Genomic DNA, 20,931 nt, shown 5'->3' on the forward strand with positions numbered 1-20,931 from the left:
CCCTACTCCTTGCACCATCTCCACACTGATGACTGTGGCCTGGGTTTTCTCCAGCTCCTCTGGTGGCGCTGGACTGCCACCTCCTGTCGCCGTTGCTGCCTTCCTGTTGGCAGCGGGTTTGTGCCTGGTTTAGGTAGTCACGTCATGCCGTCACCTATTGGCCTCCTGGATTGGCCTCCTCGGCACTCCGATTGAAATCCAGGTGGTCTGCTAGTGGGTTAGTTGCTGGTAGTGTTCTGTCACCTCCATGAAGCTGGTCTTGTTTTCCTGCGGTCTGCACCCGGTCTTCCTCTCCCTCTTCTCCTTGACCTTCCCTGACCCCGTTGTTCCTTGCTGGTGGTCTATGGGTGTTGTGGGGTTCGAGTTGGCCTCTGCGCTGAGTCAGGGTGCATCAATGTTGCTACATGCTTTGCTTGTTTCTGGTGTATTTTTTCTGTGGTTTTTATGGTGCATTGTCCAGCCAGATGCTTGGGATTTGCAGGTCTGTAGCTGGTTTTTGCTACTTTTTGTACCACGTTTGGCCTCATCGCATTTTTTTTGTATTCATGTATCGCATTTTAGTGGCGTGGTGTTGATTTTTACGCGGAAATTTGCCGCGTTGTCTGGTGTCTATCGCATGCTACCACAGCGTTGTGAATTCCATGTTGACACAGGGTTATTTTCCCGCGATAGGCTGCGTTGTGCAAAGTTGTGTTATGCTACTCTTGCAGTAGTTATCACACGTTCTTGTGAATATATCTCTATGTGTAGTACACAATACTCGGGAAACCCATCCATGACCTGTTATAGCTCCAGCTGAGTTTATTGCTAACTGTACCAAGCTAGCCCTTAATCTAAACTATTTCTTATTTAAATCTGAATTTCTCTTCAGATGAATGTTGTCTCCAATCTGGCCAATGTATTTGTTGCCTCAAATAAGTGTAAGGGGGGCAACTTTTGACCGGCAGGCATCGCCGTGAGGGCAACGGCTCAGCCTTTTTCTCACCTGCTGACCAGCGAGCGCCGTGAGGGAAACGGCCGGTCTACCAGCAGTCCACGCCATCAGCAGACCACAGTTCCCAGGTGCCCCAGCGACAGAGGTGCACCCGGGACGTCAGAGGCAGCACCCGGAGGCGCCAATAAAGACCGGAGCGCCAAGCGCTCCGTTGGGGGCAACTTTTGACCGGCAGGCATCGCCGTGAGGGCAACGGCTCGGCCTTTTTCTCACCTGCTGACCTGCTGACCAGCGAGCGCCGTGAGGGAAACGGACAGTCTACCAGCAGTCCACAGTTCCCAGGTGCCCCAGCGACAGAGGTGCACCCGGGACGTCAGAGGCAGCGCCCGGAGGCGCCAATAAAGACCGGAACGCCTCCCGTCCCGCGGGGCGCGCGCGGGCGGCGCCGGGCTAAGCCCGGGCAAAGGGCGGGCCGTCTGTGGCCGTCCGGGGCAGGAGGAGGCAGGGCTGGGCCACGACCCCTGGACCATTTTCCATCTCAACGGTCTACCGGGACTACTACACGGTATAGTGAGACGCCATGATATAGAAGATCTTGAATCTAGGAAAAAGACCATTTTTATGTGGACAGTTCATGTGAAATGAATTTTATTGTTATATTTTGTTCCCCCTCTAGATATTTTCTAAAATAAATAATCAACAACATGTCTAAAAACAGGGTCCCCTCGGCCCCTGCTACGGTAACTATGGACAACTTTCTCGTGAAGGTTGTTAGTAAAATAAATAGCGATAGGAGGATATCACTGGGTCTTACTAATTCCCCGCCACTCTTATCCCCATGTACAACCTCTGCTACCACTGATGGGGAGGTATTTAATCAGCAAATCAAAAGGGAGAGAGAGGACTAGGTAAGCCAGTCCGGGTCCCCTGGTTATATGTAGAAATATCAATATAGGACTAGCTACGTTGTATTTAGTGGAACTCAGAAGGTATATCTGCGGGCAAACCCTTAGGTTTGGACATGAAGCCCTCACACACCAACCTAGTTGGTGTCATGCTTCATCATCGGGCCCACCACAGTGACACCGAATGTGTCCCGGGTGTGCTGCGACTCCAGATTACTGAGGAGCTGGTATTCTTGCTGAGTGTGCAGTGCTAGTGAAAATGAGGGTGAAAGGTTTAAAAGCTATACAGGCGGTCCCAGTTCCCGAGGGTAAAGGTAAATTTAATTCCTGGGCCCCTGTTAGCAAGATAAAAAGGCTGTGGACGATATGGAGTGTATTAAGAGCTCCTACGTCCTTGTGGTCTACATGTTTCAGCCAGGCCTTTTGGTTAAAACTGGCTTTCCTCAGGACCAATGAGTATGTGTAAGTGATGGTTAACTATATTAAGTGATAGTGTGTGGTGAAAAAGTGTTGCACTCGCTAAGGTGCCGTACGTGTAAGAGGGGGATTCCCTCTACTTTACTGTACATAAAACACAAAGACAATACAGACATACAAGGAGAACCAATGAGAATGGTATATACCAAAACACAACATATGGCCGACTTCTAGTGTGCGTGAGCGACCTAGAGCGGCAGAGAACTTAGCCATGAGTGGTTGCCATGGCCAGGGTGAACTATGGCGGTAAAATATTAAACGCGGTGGCAGTGGTGGGCTACACAGCGAAACAAGCATAGCGTGAGGTACAGGTAAGTATGGTACATAATTCCTCACACATGCTACTTGCTGTTAAAGCCTCATGGGTCACTTGGCAGGGAGGGAGAGAAGACCCTAAATGTTTTAAAAGGTCATAGTTAGGATGGTACCTGTGGGGAGAAAATGCTGCTTACCCAGAGCGTCGTGTAGAGATCACTCGTTTACTCACGGTATTTCCGATCAGCGTACTCCTGCGACCTATCGTCCTGCTCCAGTGTCCCGAGTGAACTGTGCATGGATCCGGTAAGGGCTTAAATAGCCGGTTCAATTGGTGTCACCTGGAGAGGGGAGAGGGTGCGGTCGCGCTGGCTAGTAGTGCGCATATGCTGGTAGCTAGCGGCACTGGTGCTGCGCATGCGCATTGTGCGGAAGTCGCGGTTGTGGCGCATGCGCAATGGGAGGCCTTGGCACTAAACAATAGCGCATGCGCCCGGAGTGGTACAGCATTGATACTGACATGTGCACTCTAGTGCGTGCGCCATGTGGGGGAAATTAAAAAGGCCAGTGAGGGGCCAATGAAGTTAACAAAAAGATAAAAAAGCAACAACAGCGAAGGGAGGTCTCTGGGCAAACAGGGCAACTACAGGGTAGGGACAGTCCACGAGTCTGAGCGCAGACAGGGACACAGACCACCTACATGGAGGAGATTACCTCGCTAGAGCATTCCACGGGATAGAATCATTAAGCCCCTCTATATGGGTAGAAAGGCGATAAATCCAGCGTTGCTCTTTAGAGAGCAGAGTTTTCTCATCGCAACACGAAAGGGCGAATTGTTCGATGACTGTCCAGGTGAAGTCGTTTGGGGTGTGATTTTGCACGATGAAGTGTTGGGTTAGCTTGCTGATATTTTTGCCACAGCGCATTGTGCTCCTGTGCTCGGTCATCCTGGTTCTGACTTTTCTGGTAGTCATACCGATGTATCTCAGACCGCAGCGACAGGTGATTAGGTATATTAGGTTAGACGAGTTACAATTAGTGAATTGCCTCTGTGTCCAGGTTTTACCAGTTTCAAGCGACAATGTTTTCGAAGGGGTAGTCAGGTGGCAGACGCTGCAGTTGTTACATGGTTGGTGGCCTGTTAGTTCTGGTAGGCCCCATGTATTCAAAATTGTCTGACCTTTTAGTTGTGTTTTTCTGGGTCTCGTGGATACCAGCTGGTCCTTCAGATTTTGTGCTCTCTTGTATGCGAACCGGGGTGGATCCCAGTTCCTTGTACCTGAATTGATAATTTTCCAATTCTTACGAATTATGCTGGAGACCTGGTTTGAGGCGGTATTGTAGGTCGTGACGCATGTCATCAAGGGAGTTTCTGGTGGTCTGACAACAGTCTCAAGGAGGGCCTCCCTGTTCTGGTTGCGTGCCCGCTTGCAAGATTTTGAAATGATTCTAGTTGGGTAACCACGGTCTTCCAACTTGTGGACCAAGGCTTTGGACTGGTTTTTGAAATCATGGAGGTTGCTGCAGTTACGGCGTATGCGCAGGAACTGCCCAAATGGCAGATTCTCCCTCAAGGGTCTGGGGTGGAAACTGTCAAAGCGTAACAATGAGTTCCTGGATGTTGGTTTGTAATGAGTGGTTGTTGTCAAACCCCCTTGATCAGCTCTTATGTTGAGGTCTAGGAACGCTAGTTCCGTTGGGCTGCTAGTGCAGGTGAACTTGAGAAATGGATCAAGGTTATTGATCCACGTGAGGAAATCTTTCAGTGTCTCCTCATCGCCCTCCCAGACAATGAGAATATCGTCAATGTAACGACGCCAAATTGTGATATTCGCTGAGTAGGGGTTCGTGGGGGCTTCAATGTTGGTCTGTTCAAAATGATGGACATACAGCCCCGCCACGCTCGGCGCAAAGACACTGCCCATCGAGGTACCATTAGTTTGCAGGAAGAATGTGTCCTCATATTTGAAATAGTTCTCTTTTAATGCCAAAGTGGCGCAGTCCAGAATGAAGTGACGAGGTGTGTGGTGTTGCCAGTCAGTCTCCATCAGGACATCGTGGAGTACCTTCAATGTGGCATCCTGTGGGAGGCTCGTATAAAGACTCTCCACGTCCAATCCAACCAGAAGATGTTTTTCGCTGTCGAAACTAATATCCTTGATGATGTTAAGGAGATGCTTCGTGTCTTGGATGTAGGATCGAGTTTTCTGGACTAGCGGGTTCAGGTAGTGATCACAGAACCGTGACAGCGGTTCTAGGAGGGATTTTATCCCTGACACTATAGGTCTGCCCGGTGGTGGGGTTACCCCTTTGTGTACCTTGGGCATGATGTAGAAGTAGGGTACCTTCGCATCACGTGTGTTGAGATATTCAGCCTCTTGCTTAGAGATGTATTCTGCGTCAGACGCCTCTTGCACTAGTTCCATGATCTTTTTTTGTAGATCTTTAGATGGATCTCTCTGTAATTTCTTGTAGTTACGAGTGTCGCTTAAAAGTCTGCGGCATTCTGTGTCGTAGTCGCTTTTATTCATGATGACTATTCCGCCACCTTTGTCTGCTGGTTTTATAATGCGGGTAGGGTCATTTTGAAGTTTCTTGACGATTTCCCTATCTCGGAATGAAAGATTATTGAAATGGTTTTGGGGTTGTAATTTCTCGACTTCTGAGTATACTGCCAACTCGAAGGTGCTGATCTCTACTGGCACGGTGGCAGGTGGCGGGGTGAAGTTGGATTTGAGTTTCAGCCCTGTTTCGTTAGTGATTTCTGGGTCAATTGGTTTCTCCTTGTTCTCAAAAAAAGCTCTTAACCTCAGTTTTCTGAAAAACTCTGCTCTCTAAAGAGCAACGCTGGATTTATCGCCTTTCTACCCATATAGAGGGGCTTAATGATTCTATCCCGTGGAATGCTCTAGCGAGGTAATCTCCTCCATGTAGGTGGTCTGTGTCCCTGTCTGCGCTCAGACTCGTGGACTGTCCCTACCCTGTAGTTGCCCTGTTTGCCCAGAGACCTCCCTTCGCTGTTGTTGCTTTTTTATCTTTTTGTTAACTTCATTGGCCCCTCACTGGCCTTTTTAATTTCCCCCACATGGCGCACGCACTAGAGTGCACATGTCAGTATCAATGCTGAACCACTCCGGGCGCATGCGCTATTGTTTAGTGCCAAGGCCTCCCATTGCGCATGCGCCACAACCGCGACTTCCGCACAATGCGCATGCGCAGCACCAGTGCCGCTAGCTACCAGCATATGCGCACTACTAGCCAGCGCGACCGCACCCTCTCCCCTCTCCAGGTGACACCAATTGAACCGGCTATTTAAGCCCTTACCGGATCCATGCACAGTTCACTCGGGACACTGGAGCAGGACGATAGGTCGCAGGAGTACGCTGATCGGAAATACCGTGAGTAAACGAGTGATCTCTACACGACGCTCTGGGTAAGCAGCATTTTCTCCCCACAGGTACCATCCTAACTATGACCTTTTAAAACATTTAGGGTCTTCTCTCCCTCCCTGCCAAGTGACCCATGAGGCTTTAACAGCAAGTAGCATGTGTGAGGAATTATGTACCATACTTACCTGTACCTCACGCTATGCTTGTTTCGCTGTGTAGCCCACCACTGCCACCGCGTTTAATATTTTACCGCCATAGTTCACCCTGGCCATGGCAACCACTCATGGCTAAGTTCTCTGCCGCTCTAGGTCGCTCACGCACACTAGAAGTCGGCCATATGTTGTGTTTTGGTATATACCATTCTCATTGGTTCTCCTTGTATGTCTGTATTGTCTTTGTGTTTTATGTACAGTAAAGTAGAGGGAATCCCCCTCTTACACGTACGGCACCTTAGCGAGTGCAACACTTTTTCACCACACACTATCACTTAATATAGTTAACCATCACTTACACATACTCATTGGTCCTGAGGAAAGCCAGTTTTAACCAAAAGGCCTGGCTGAAACATGTAGACCACAAGGACGTAGGAGCTCTTAATACACTCCATATCGTCCACAGCCTTTTTATCTTGCTAACAGGGGCCCAGGAATTAAATTTACCTTTACCCTCGGGAACTGGGACCGCCTGTATAGCTTTTAAACCTTTCACCCTCATTTTCACTAGCACTGCACACTCAGCAAGAATACCAGCTCCTCAGTAATCTGGAGTCGCAGCACACCCGGGACACATTCGGTGTCACTGTGGTGGGCCCGATGATGAAGCATGACACCAACTAGGTTGGTGTGTGAGGGCTTCATGTCCAAACCTAAGGGTTTGCCCGCAGATATACCTTCTGAGTTCCACTAAATACAACGTAGCTAGTCCTATATTGATATTTCTACATATAACCAGGGGACCCGGACTGGCTTACCTAGTCCTCTCTCTCCCTTTTGATTTGCTGACATTTGGCAGCGCGCAGCTGCGAGAGACACCTGATACAAGATGGCACAAAACATAGGCCTAACCTTTACCGAGGAAGACGTCACTGAAATCCTCGATGACCCCTCACTCTTGGCAGATTTCAACACAGCAACAACAATAGCGCAAACTACAGACTGGGACACTCTTACTGAGAAAAAGCGTAACAGGATACGCACCATTTTACATGGCGTTATCCTCGCACAATATCTAAGGACCAATACAGCGCCTAGAGGCTTACTAGTCACTAACGCCCCAAGAATATTCCTTGACGATGTCACCTTCAGGAAAGACTGGGCCCAGATAGCCTGGCACTGCACCAGGGACTGGCTCATCCTGATAATAAAAACTGCTAAACGTCTTTCGGACGCAGTTGTAATAGAGATCCAAGCTACTGAGACTCATTTCAAGACTACTCTGACAGGATACAAAAAGAAATTGGAAGATCAGAATCGAGAGATGAACGATTACAAAGAATACCTAACCCAAACCAAGATAAAGAAATTTGAAAAGGACCTCAAAAATTTCAGCTATCTAAAAACTTATCCTTATGCTGATGATGCGTATACTGCACCCACAAGAGGCCAGAACACTGATAGCTCGGGCGACAACAGTTCCATCTCTAGCGGCTCCAGCAATGGATCCTATAAAACCAGAGGGAGAGGCCGTGGAGGGAAGCAACAAACACAACCATGGCAAGGCCCCCCACAATTCCAGAATTACGGACCTCCTCCTTTTGGACCAATGCCTCCATACTATGGATATCCACCATTATACCCGCCTGGCCAGATGCCATACTATCAGAATAACCCAAACCAACGGTATCCTTTTTTAGGCCAAGGCCGCAGACCTCGTGGCAAGAGAAGGAATCCGCCACAGCAGGTACAGTGGGCGCCCCAACCAGCACAGTGGTCAACAGAAGAAGACCCGGTCAGTGCCAACACAAGGAACAAAGCCAAAGAACAAGCGGGCCCGAGCAGATGACTAAACCAACTAATAACCTAGTATTCAATCTTTCTGACATACCCCTCACCAATGAGGAGATCAATGTCCTGAACAAAGGGCTGTCTTTCGTTCCGACCACCCGACTAGATACTTTCAAACTCCACGTCGAATTGACCGAGTTTTTCAGAAAACTGAGGTTAAGAGCTTTTTTTGAGAACAAGGAGAAACCAATTGACCCAGAAATCACTAACGAAACAGGGCTGAAACTCAAATCCAACTTCACCCCGCCACCTGCCACCGTGCCAGTAGAGATCAGCACCTTCGAGTTGGCAGTATACTCAGAAGTCGAGAAATTACAACCCCAAAACCATTTCAATAATCTTTCATTCCGAGATAGGGAAATCGTCAAGAAACTTCAAAATGACCCTACCCGCATTATAAAACCAGCAGACAAAGGTGGCGGAATAGTCATCATGAATAAAAGCGACTACGACACAGAATGCCGCAGACTTTTAAGCGACACTCGTAACTACAAGAAATTACAGAGAGATCCATCTAAAGATCTACAAAAAAAGATCATGGAACTAGTGCAAGAGGCGTCTGACGCAGAATACATCTCTAAGCAAGAGGCTGAATATCTCAACACACGTGATGCGAAGGTACCCTACTTCTACATCATGCCCAAGGTACACAAAGGGGTAACCCCACCACCGGGCAGACCTATAGTGTCAGGGATAAAATCCCTCCTAGAACCGCTGTCACGGTTCTGTGATCACTACCTGAACCCGCTAGTCCAGAAAACTCGATCCTACATCCAAGACACGAAGCATCTCCTTAACATCATCAAGGATATTAGTTTCGACAGCGAAAAACATCTTCTGGTTGGATTGGACGTGGAGAGTCTTTATATGAGCCTCCCACAGGATGCCACATTGAAGGTACTCCACGATGTCCTGATGGAGACTGACTGGCAACACCACACACCTCGTCACTTCATTCTGGACTGCGCCACTTTGGCATTAAAAGAGAACTATTTCAAATATGAGGACACATTCTTCCTGCAAACTAATGGTACCTCGATGGGCAGTGTCTTTGCGCCGAGCGTGGCGGGGCTGTATGTCCATCATTTTGAACAGACCAACATTGAAGCCCCCACGAACCCCTACTCAGCGAATATAACAATTTGGCGTCGTTACATTGACGATATTCTCATTGTCTGGGAGGGCGATGAGGAGACACTGAAAGATTTCCTCACGTGGATCAATAACCTTGATCCATTTCTCAAGTTCACCTGCACTAGCAGCCCAACGGAACTAGCGTTCCTAGACCTCAACATAAGAGCTGATCAAGGGGGTTTGACAACAACCACTCATTACAAACCAACATCCAGGAACTCATTGTTACGCTTTGACAGTTTCCACCCCAGACCCTTGAGGGAGAATCTGCCATTTGGGCAGTTCCTGCGCATACGCCGTAACTGCAGCAACCTCCATGATTTAAAAAACCAGTCCAAAGCCTTGGTCCACAAGTTGGAAGACCGTGGTTACCCAACTAGAATCATTTCAAAATCTTGCAAGCGGGCACGCAACCAGAACAGGGAGGCCCTCCTTGAGACTGTTGTCAGACCACCAGAAACTCCCTTGATGACATGCGTCACGACCTACAATACCGCCTCAAACCAGGTCTCCAGCATAATTCGTAAGAATTGGAAAATTATCAATTCAGGTACAAGGAACTGGGATCCACCCCGGTTCGCATACAAGAGAGCACAAAATCTGAAGGACCAGCTGGTATCCACGAGACCCAGAAAAACACAACTAAAAGGTCAGACAATTTTGAATACATGGGGCCTACCAGAACTAACAGGCCACCAACCATGTAACAACTGCAGCGTCTGCCACCTGACTACCCCTTCGAAAACATTGTCGCTTGAAACTGGTAAAACCTGGACACAGAGGCAATTCACTAATTGTAACTCGTCTAACCTAATATACCTAATCACCTGTCGCTGCGGTCTGAGATACATCGGTATGACTACCAGAAAAGTCAGAACCAGGATGACCGAGCACAGGAGCACAATGCGCTGTGGCAAAAATATCAGCAAGCTAACCCAACACTTCATCGTGCAAAATCACACCCCAAACGACTTCACCTGGACAGTCATCGAACAATTCGCCCTTTCGTGTTGCGATGAGAAAACTCTGCTCTCTAAAGAGCAACGCTGGATTTATCGCCTTTCTACCCATATAGAGGGGCTTAATGATTCTATCCCGTGGAATGCTCTAGCGAGGTAATCTCCTCCATGTAGGTGGTCTGTGTCCCTGTCTGCGCTCAGACTCGTGGACTGTCCCTACCCTGTAGTTGCCCTGTTTGCCCAGAGACCTCCCTTCGCTGTTGTTGCTTTTTTATCTTTTTGTTAACTTCATTGGCCCCTCACTGGCCTTTTTAATTTCCCCCACATGGCGCACGCACTAGAGTGCACATGTCAGTATCAATGCTGTACCACTCCGGGCGCATGCGCTATTGTTTAGTGCCAAGGCCTCCCATTGCGCATGCGCCACAACCGCGACTTCCGCACAATGCGCATGCGCAGCACCAGTGCCGCTAGCTACCAGCATATGCGCACTACTAGCCAGCGCGACCGCACCCTCTCCCCTCTCCAGGTGACACCAATTGAACCGGCTATTTAAGCCCTTACCGGATCCATGCACAGTTCACTCGGGACACTGGAGCAGGACGATAGGTCGCAGGAGTACGCTGATCGGAAATACCGTGAGTAAACGAGTGATCTCTACACGACGCTCTGGGTAAGCAGCATTTTCTCCCCACAGGTACCATCCTAACTATGACCTTTTAAAACATTTAGGGTCTTCTCTCCCTCCCTGCCAAGTGACCCATGAGGCTTTAACAGCAAGTAGCATGTGTGAGGAATTATGTACCATACTTACCTGTACCTCACGCTATGCTTGTTTCGCTGTGTAGCCCACCACTGCCACCGCGTTTAATATTTTACCGCCATAGTTCACCCTGGCCATGGCAACCACTCATGGCTAAGTTCTCTGCCGCTCTAGGTCGCTCACGCACACTAGAAGTCGGACATATGTTGTGTTTTGGTATATACCATTCTCATTGGTTCTCCTTGTATGTCTGTATTGTCTTTGTGTTTTATGTACAGTAAAGTAGAGGGAATCCCCCTCTTACACGTACGGCACCTTAGCGAGTGCAACACTTTTTCACCACACACTATCACTTAATATAGTTAACCATCACTTACACATACTCATTGGTCCTGAGGAAAGCCAGTTTTAACCAAAAGGCCTGGCTGAAACATGTAGACCACAAGGACGTAGGAGCTCTTAATACACTCCATATCGTCCACAGCCTTTTTATCTTGCTAACAGGGGCCCAGGAATTAAATTTACCTTTACCCTCGGGAACTGGGACCGCCTGTATAGCTTTTAAACCTTTCACCCTCATTTTCACTAGCACTGCACACTCAGCAAGAATACCAGCTCCTCAGTAATCTGGAGTCGCAGCACACCCGGGACACATTCGGTGTCACTGTGGTGGGCCCGATGATGAAGCATGACACCAACTAGGTTGGTGTGTGAGGGCTTCATGTCCAAACCTAAGGGTTTGCCCGCAGATATACCTTCTGAGTTCCACTAAATACAACGTAGCTAGTCCTATATTGATATTTCTACTCGAGGTATTTAATCATTCAGTCAATCTGGATATAACTCCGGATGGCTTGGTGGTGCAACAAGATATCTCCCTAATCGAACATGTAGATTTACAAGACATTAGCGTCCAGCATCCTATCACCCCAGCCACCCCTATTACCCCTGTTGTTAGAGCAGTCAGGGCTTGTAGAAAAATCCTACCCAAGCGGGGGGCGCTCGGATACCTCGTAAAAAGGCAGTAGTCCCCTCAAGTGACACCATCAAAATAGGTGAAGATAGGGACAGTGAGGATAGCGTGCTATTAGACACTACCCAACTCAACCTTTTAGCAAGTTTCTTAGAAACTAAAATAGATGGAATTATTAAACCCTTGGTAGACAAAATTAATACAATGGCCTTAGAGGTCAAGAGATTGGGAGACCTTGTAACCAAGATGTCGTGCCCTGGCACAGCATTGTCATTCACCCAGGTAGCTGTCCCTAACCCCACGACTGCGCAAGGTAGCAGCGGCGGCTTGGTGACCTTACAGGCCGCTGGTTCTAACTTGGTAGCGCGGCCAGGGAGGGGTTCATCATTCGGAGAGGGCCCGTCTATTGACCCAAAGCAAGCGGTAGCCCCCGTTATCCAGGGGTCCGCAGCTGAGGCAACCAAGGGTAAGGAGAGAGAGGAGGGTTGGACCGAGGTAAGACGCAAGCGTCCCATTAACTTACCACCACAGTGCGCTCCCTATGTGGTTGTATTAACCAATGTTCCTGAGGTAGCAAATGATACCGTTGAAGAAACACATGATTCCTTAAAAAATAAGACGATATCTTGGTTAAACAGGCAGTGTGGTTTTCCTACTGAATATCGTGACCAAATTTTAACTACCAGGAGGGTTAATTGGATCGGAAGCTCAAGGAAAAGCAGTAAAGGTGACTGCATCATAGTTAATTTTAAGCACCCTCAAGCATGCAGCCACTGTTCTCCTAAGGGCGGCCTCTTTGCCTGTATTTGACCATAATGTGGGTGTACGTTCTCTTGCATTCTTTTATTGTCACCTTAATACTTCCCATCAGGCCAGCACTGGTAATAGGAATGGTTTATTTAAACCGGCGCATGGGCCTGCATTTGTGACACCAATGCATAATCGATTCCATGCACTTAGTTCATTAGATTGTAACGATTGACTCACTGTGCCTCATTTGTCTTTTGCTCAGGGAAAATATGATAATGGTGAAGAAATAGGAAAAAGCAATAATTCTGTTCCTATTTACCCGGAGTCAGTAATCAGCCAAGGGCATGAGGCTGTAGATGTACAAATGTAGCCCAGGACAACAGGGGTGTTAGTAACACTGTTGAAGTCTGTGGCCTGGCTGATTGTAGGAGTAGAGAGATCAACCACGGTGGTCACAGCCTGAAGGGAATAACACTTGCTAGCTGGAATGTGGCAGGGATTAGGTCAATGGAGAGGGACCCAGCCTGGATTGATTTGTTAATAGTTATAACATCCTGTGTCTCCAGGAAACATGGAGCAGGGAGGAGATTAGCTATGAGGGTTTTGAGTCCTACAACCTATGTGCCTATGGTTCAGGCCCAGGGCGAGCCAAAGGGGGCCTTGTGGTTTTAATATCTATTTTACGTCCTATTGTGGTGAAAAAATACCTGCAAATGGGTGTTCATGGGCAGATCCTTTGGCTTGTCGAGACTGGGGCTCGAAACATTATATTGATCAATTATTATAATAATATTTTTGACAATACTAGGTCCAAAGTGGTACATGATTTAGCTGAAAATCTATGTGCAGATTCTAAGGTTGTATTTGACTTCGTTTGGGTTGGTGACTTCAATATAAAGTTATGTGAACATTCAACATTGGGGATTTGCGGGGTTACAACTAACGATGGCTGGGATGCTCCGCATTTTAGCCATGGCAGCTACGGAGATGAATTGCATAAATTAATGAGCTGTTATGATTTGGAAATTCTGGAACCCTGCAAAGATGAACATGGTTTAACTGTTCCTACATTTAAGAACGGCTTAGGAGGTTCGGTCATTGACCATGTGATTATATCCTCCAATGTAATTTCTTGTTGCGCCAGCCCAAAAATAGTTGTCTGTAATACCAGTGATCATAATTGTATTACAATGGAAACTGCTTTCTGGGCGGATAAGTCACTTATAGTGGGACCTACTGTTTCTAATTTGGAACCCCATAGGACTAATGGTATCAGACTCAGGTGGGCAGGGGATAAAGCTGGGGATTTATCTAGTTGTATTATTAAGGGGAGCTTTGCAGAAATTGATTCAATTTTAGCAAATGTTAATGATCATGAGAGGGTATTACTGTGTTTTAAAAGTATTAACCTAGCTATTAGTAGGAAGTTCACCGGGAAAGCCAATACTGTATCGAGGAAGAATCCAGGATGGTTTAATCATCACTGTACAGTCTCTTTAACTTCACTGAAATTGGCATTATCGGTTAAACCTAGGGATCCTGTTTTAATTGCCAAATCAAGACTGGAATATAAATGCGCTCTTACTAGGAGGAAGAGGGAACTCCAATTGCAGGCATGGGATTCACTAAATTTAGCTGCTGAGACATCGAACACCACCCTGATTTGGGCAACAATTAATTCCCCATTACTTAAAGCGGACGATAACCCAGAACTAACCTCCACTGTGTCCTGTGAGGGGTGGATAACTCATTTTCCCAACATTTTTGACACAAATAGAATAGTGGCAGTGGAGCCCAAGGGGTGGGATGTGGTGCCGCTTGACATCACTCCCAAGGAAGTAGAACATTGTATTACACTTAGTAAAGGTGGCAAGGCTCAGGGCCCCGATGGGGTACCTATCGATGTATATAAGACTGAACCCAAATTGTGGGGACCTCTGTTAGCATCTGTTTTTAATGCTGCTGTTTGTAGTGATGCACCTGTTACCTGGGGACAATCAATTATTGTACCCATTTATAAAAAAGGCAGCAGGTCAGAGGCTAAAAACTATCGCCCTATATCCCTCCTTGATTCGTCGGTTAAAATTATGAGCCGGATCTTGCTAGTAAGATTGGAGGAATGGGCCGAGCAGGAGGGTATTCTGGCTAATAGCCAATATGGTTTCAGAAGGGGTAGGGGTACTCTCGATCAGTGCATCAATTTGGATCTGCTGATTGGGAAGTACACTGAGGCTAAACAGGGCTCCCTATACCTCTGCTTTGCAGATCTGAGCAGTGCTTTCGATCTAGTGGACCACCCCACCTTGTGGACCACCCTGCTCAATCTAGGTGCCCCAGAGGGTATAGTATTCTTTTTGGCCAGGTTATACGACAAACTGCAGACCTGTGTTCGTTTTGGTAAAGGGGGGAATGTACCCCGAACTTTGATGTTAAGCGGGGCATTAGACAGGGCTGTGTTTTGGCCCCACTTCTTTTTATCTAATTTATTAAAGGGATTGATAATGTTTTAAAGAAGGTGGTGGCTGATGCCCCCCAGATCCATGGCGACCCTATCCCAGTGTTATTATATGCTGATGACGCTGTTTTACTATCAAGAACGCCGATAGTATTACAGCGCCTAATGGATAGTTTCTCAGCCTTTATCAAAGCGAGGAAATTGGTGATTAACAAAGGGAAAACTGTGATAATGATCTGTGGGAAAAAAAGGAAGTGTCCAAATGTGGACAAATTTTGTTATCTGAGAATTACCTTTGCAAATGATAGGAAATGGTCCAGCGAATTCACCAATATCCGGAATAAAATGGCTAAGAATGCCTATGGTGTCTATAGATTTGCCTCAAAAGTGGGGGAGAGGCGCACCTCAGACATGCTTAGAATTTATCAGGCTAGGTGTGTCTATCGCATTATATGGCGCAGGCATATGAGGCTATAGCCGGCATGACAGCTTACAAATTGAAGAAAATTATTTTTTTTAAACGCTTCTGTGCCTACCTGTCTCAACCTCTAATGAATTAACCCATCGAGAGCTTAATATCCACTTTTTAGGTGATTTGTTATCCCTTAGGCCTTTGATGGTTTGGCGTTCCTTCTGGCTCAGGGAAGAGAAGGCCTTTAACAGATCAGTTATTGAGGATTGCCTTTTAATGGACAAATTTCTAGCGATCCCATGGATTAAATATGTTGTTGTCTGTTTTTCGGAAATTTATGGTATTAATATTGTTAATGACCCATCTGCAGTATCCAATATTACTAAGATTGAAATGAAAAATACCTTTCTTGGATTTGCAGACAGAAAGCGTAAAATAGCCTCTGGATCACTATCTACTGTACTGTTTTATAACTCATTTGTCACAGAAGTGTTTCCATTGTATCTCCTGATGGTAACCAAACAATCACACAAGTTTGTACTCACAAGGTTGCGGTTCGGGATGGCACATTATTTAGTGGCTCATCCCCAGATTAAGAAACATCCGACAGGACCATGTATGTGTGATTCTACATCTACCCAAAGCACTCAGCACTTTCTTCTGTTTTGTGAACTGTACCTGGAACAGCGCACTATGTTTCTGAAACCTATGTTTAACAAATATGGTGCACGTACAGTTAAGGAAGCCATGGGTCTGATTTTAAATTTACAATCAGCAGATATTTGTTTTTATACTGCAACGTTTTTAAATAAGTGCATTTACTCCAGGAAAAATATGATTTTTTAATGTATTATATTTATGGATTTTTTAAACCTTTGTATTTTAATCTTTTTTAAACATGATGTATTTACTGTTTACCTTGTGCTTTCATGGTCATACATTTGCACCGAATAAAAGCTTCATGAACTGAACTGAACTGAAGTGTAAGGGGTCCTCTCTCCTAAATAGTAATCTCTGGAATAAATTAGATTGCGGGGGCATTTTAGAGATGCTTCCGCTACAAGCATACAAGTGGTAAATCAAACCATACACAACCAAATAATATCTATATCTTTTTATCCTCTTCTCTTGTTGGCTAACTTTAACGTAAAGCGCTGTTTTGAGCAAATGTGTATCCACTTATTGCAATGAACTATGTGATACCCAGTGTGGACTAGTAAACGTAATTTCGCTTATTGGTAACTGTACCAAGCTAGCCATTAATAGAAACTATTTCTTATTTAAATTTTGATTTCTCTTCAGATGGATGTTGTCCCCAATCTGGACAATGTATTTGTTGCCTCTAGTGAGTGTAATGGTCCTTCTCTCCCAAATAGTATTTTCTGGTATAAATTAGATTGTGGGGGCATTTTATAGATAATGTCCATAGTATAGGGATGGGGAGCACTGATGTCCTGATTTTGATTTTTCAGTGGCGCAATGACTTAAATGTCAGTATTTATTATCATACCGAGGAAGTACATGTTCCTGATTTAAAGGTTGTACGTGAAGACAAACGGATGTACCCCACTGTGTATAAGAGACCAAAGGAAAGAAATTCCCTCCTTAGATGTGGCATTCGTCATCCCTGGAGAATGAAGGATAACATGGCATTTGGTAAATTGCTATGTATCTGAAGAAATTGCCTGTGAAAAATATGGCCACTTTATGGAAGTTGATCTTAGAGGCTTCAATTGCTAAAATGGAGCTTCACATTGGGTTTAGTAAACGAGGCATGTAAATGTCCCTTGTATGGAGAAAAGCTATTTGGTTTAGATCAAGACATTGAACACAGACCAAAAATGTATGTGAGTTACAAAATTTGGCATAGTCATCAATGACTGAAAGAAAAGCTACAACAGAAAGGAAGTATTCTGAATGTCTGCAGGTTCAAAATTGAGAACTTTTATTTGAGTTCAAAAAGTCAAGTTTTAGAAAAAAACACATAGTAAATGATTTTGTAGTAGATTTCCTGAAATTTACAATGATGTAAATAACTGAAACATGACTCACCTGACAGATGAATAGAAATGTGGTAATTGTGCAGCATATGATTTTACCACCAATTCAAAAACGACTATGTACATTGAGAGCTTGGAGCAGAAGTTCCACACTAATTGCAGATTTTTAAATGTAGTTTAAAACATTAAATGCACTTGTTAACTGGTCAAGATTTTAGAAGACGCATTCTGCAACTACAATCCTGGGGTTGTCAAAATCAGCATGGTTTAGTGCCATATGTCACCAAAAAAAAGCACAGATCCTGTCATCAACACAGCATATTATTTGATCTGTATCACACTGGCAACCTCAGGTGGAGAGATGCCATTATTTTGTGGACATTCTATTTAACAAGAGGAGCCAGATCCAGAAAGTAAGAAAGAAATGAGCAGAGAATACCAAGGACACTAATAGCACGTCAGTTATCTCGGGTAGTTTACTTTGAAATGCCACATTTTGCTCTAGCCAAAGAAAATTGTGATTTAGAGGACCTTATGAACATATAGATCCACTTGTGTTTTCTGTTGTAATGGGCACCACCTGTCTGTGACTCCATAAACTACTCAGACTGAGCCAAGCAAAAAAAGTTTTTTTGCTCTCAATATTGTCAACAGCATTGCTTAAATGTAAGCAATAAGACCCCCGCGAGGAACAATCATTGACTTCAGTCAGTCATAATGCTTTTATTCAGCAAAATCACCATAAACGATCTCCAAAGGATGCAACATTTTACATAATTAGAAAAATAAAACTGGTCCCAGTAAGAGCTGTACAATCTTAAAAAAGAATCATATAAACTCATTAAATTGACACAATCCAATAAAATAGTACCCTAGAAAGAGACAACAATGTAACGAATATCGTAGGTGCTTACTGGTTAACAGAGAGCCCAAAGCACTTTTGAATACTCAGAGCAACTTTAATAAAATGTAAAACACCAAAACATATTTCAGGATTTGCAATCACTGACTTGTTTTTCAAAAACTTCAGAACCATCCCCCTTCTACTGGCATATGAAGAATGCAGTGATGTGTTCAGAAAGAAAGAAGCTGATGAACGTCCTCTCAATCTCAATCATGCAGTTGATCTAGTACCTGTTGCAGGCATTCCTCATGGAAGAATCTACCCCCCCCCCCGTAACATCCCAAAAAAGATAGATTACTGAAGGAATATTTGAGTGCAAATTTGTATAAAGGGCATATACATCATTCTAATTCTGCAGCAGGAGCCATGGTCTTCTTTGTACCCAATATTTGGTCCTATAGAGAGCTCAATGTCATCGTAGTCCTCTTCCATTAATTACAGTACTTACATATCAGATAAAAGATGCACATATTTGAGTGGACCACATAGCCTTGTTTGAATCAAGGAGAGTGATGAATGGAAGACTGCATTCAACACCAAATATGAGCATTCCAAGTACCTAGTGATGTATTTTTGTTTATGTAATGGTAGGTAATCCCCTGAAAGCTTTATACCATTTCAACTATGAGGTTTTAGACAGCTATATAATTGCTTATTTTAGTGATGTCTAGATGTTTTCAGCCACTTTTCAGGAACATCGATGACATATTTTTAAAGAACGTTGAGTCTGCATGAAAATAACAATATTGTTTATGACTGTGAACTTGTAGCCATTAAAGAAGCGTGTGTGTATTGGAGACACTATCTAAAACCACTACCCCGATCACATAGCAGCCTGGAACATAATAAGAATTAGGATCTGTTAAATCTATGCAATGTGTCAACCCCAGACATACAAGATGGTCGTTGTTCTTCACCCATTTCAGTGATATAATTTCTTACGGATTATCACATCATCATAGGAATGTCAATGCATTGTCAAGACAAGGAGAAGAGGAAGATATAGCTAATAAAGCCTCCACCATGCTAGAGCCAATCTCGAACAAGTCAACATGGATGACTCACCGCTTATTTCCATGCCCCTCGTTTATTGGCTACTACTCTAATCAAATGTGCTGCTTTGAGGAAAGTGGTCCTACAAGGGGGTACTGTCAGGAATCAAAGACATTAGCTCATATTTGGCAGAAAGTAGTTCTGGGTCCCCTCCATTTTAAAATGAGGGTTCACACATTAGTTCCAGGTTACGTTGGTCAGTGTCAGGATAAAAAGGCTAGAAACCTTCACCACACTGCCTTGCACCAATGTGTTTGGCCTGTTGTGGCTTCTGCTATTTCTAGCAATCCCTCACTGTCATGAATGTCACCCGTTTCCAATTTCCTTTAGTACCTAGCTCCTCCTAACCTAATACTGGCAGCTGTATTTGTGGGTTGTTTTGTTGTACTGTGCCTGACGATAGGCCGTTTCCAGCAGTGTTCAAATTCCAAGAAGTGTTTCCTAGCGTATTCTTGTAAGTGAAATTGTGTCTGACAATGAACCTGTATACTATTTTTGTTTAAATTTGTTTATTGGGTTTTTGTTTGCGCTTTACATTCAGCATGACAGTGATTATGCGGTACAGTGGTGCATTACTGTAAGTACTCAATATCAGTAAAAGCCGGGTATACATTCCTATACAGTAATCTTGTGCTGATCGACCATTGCAAGCTGTTCGGTCCATTGGTGTTTACCAAATAGTCCCCTGCAATATCACCATCTTACCTCTGAGGAGAGTGAAGACTGTCTGTGGTAAGTGACCCATCGCTCTTAGCGTAAACCCGGCCCTGTGTTATGTTGACACGTACTCAGTCATCTCGGGTATAGCCAACGGGGCCGTCGTGATATGTGTCTGCATGTGTTGCCATGTCGTCCATGTCTATAGGCATTTCCAATAAACCACTGGCAGGGGGCGATACCCCTTCCAGTCTAAACTTCCTAACTTTTCCAACCTTTGGGGCAAACCTGCTGAGATAGGGAGGTTCAGGGGGGAGCGGGATGTTATAAACTGTGCTGTCGTGGGGTTGCAGTTATCCTTAGTTGTATACTATGGTAGTGTGCGGGGAGAAAACAGCGCTCGCTGGATGGCGGGGGTCGCAGGGTTCAAGTCTATGTGGTGCTCAGGTGGTTTGTATACTGTGTCCCTGAAGTGTAGGGGCCGGAGTGGCTGTTCGGGTCTGGGACTGCGAGACCGCCGGTGTCTCCTGCGGGTTCGTTGCCTGCGTGAATCCGTGCATTAACTGGGCCCACTCTAGGGATATAGGGTGTTTGCGGTGCCCCTTCACTTCCTCCTCCCGGAGTATCTCTTCCTCCTCTTTTCCCCATTTATGCATAGCGCCTATCCAGGCTGCATCCGGCGGTCCCGCAGGGGCTCTCCAATGCATGGCTATTCCCCTTTTTGCCAGGAGAATGGTCAGGGACATAAAACCATACTGCACTTTATCGGTTTTCCGCCTGCAGAAGATCCCGAGCGCACATGCTTCCCGTGTGGACATGGTCGTGATGGCAGTGACCTCTTCGAGGATCCGATGGACCTTATCCCAGAAACCCTGGAGTGTGGGGCAGTCCCAGAACATGTGTTTAAA

General features: G+C 45.5%; 1 protein-coding gene across 1 annotated transcript in view; it reads left to right on the top strand.

The window, feature by feature from the left end:
* Positions 1–8,395: 8,395 nt before the first annotated feature.
* The window catches only part of LOC144820140 (uncharacterized), a 223,703-nt gene continuing 211,167 nt past the window's right edge, over positions 8,396–20,931 (top strand). The window contains exon 1 of the mRNA XM_078677771.1: positions 8,396–8,860. Coding sequence (XP_078533897.1) covers positions 8,396–8,860 — 465 coding nt within the window. The remainder of the gene's footprint in view (positions 8,861–20,931) is intronic.

Source organism: Lissotriton helveticus, chromosome 2_1, assembly GCF_964261635.1.
Source record: "Lissotriton helveticus chromosome 2_1, aLisHel1.1, whole genome shotgun sequence".
NCBI lineage: Eukaryota > Metazoa > Chordata > Amphibia > Caudata > Salamandridae > Lissotriton > Lissotriton helveticus.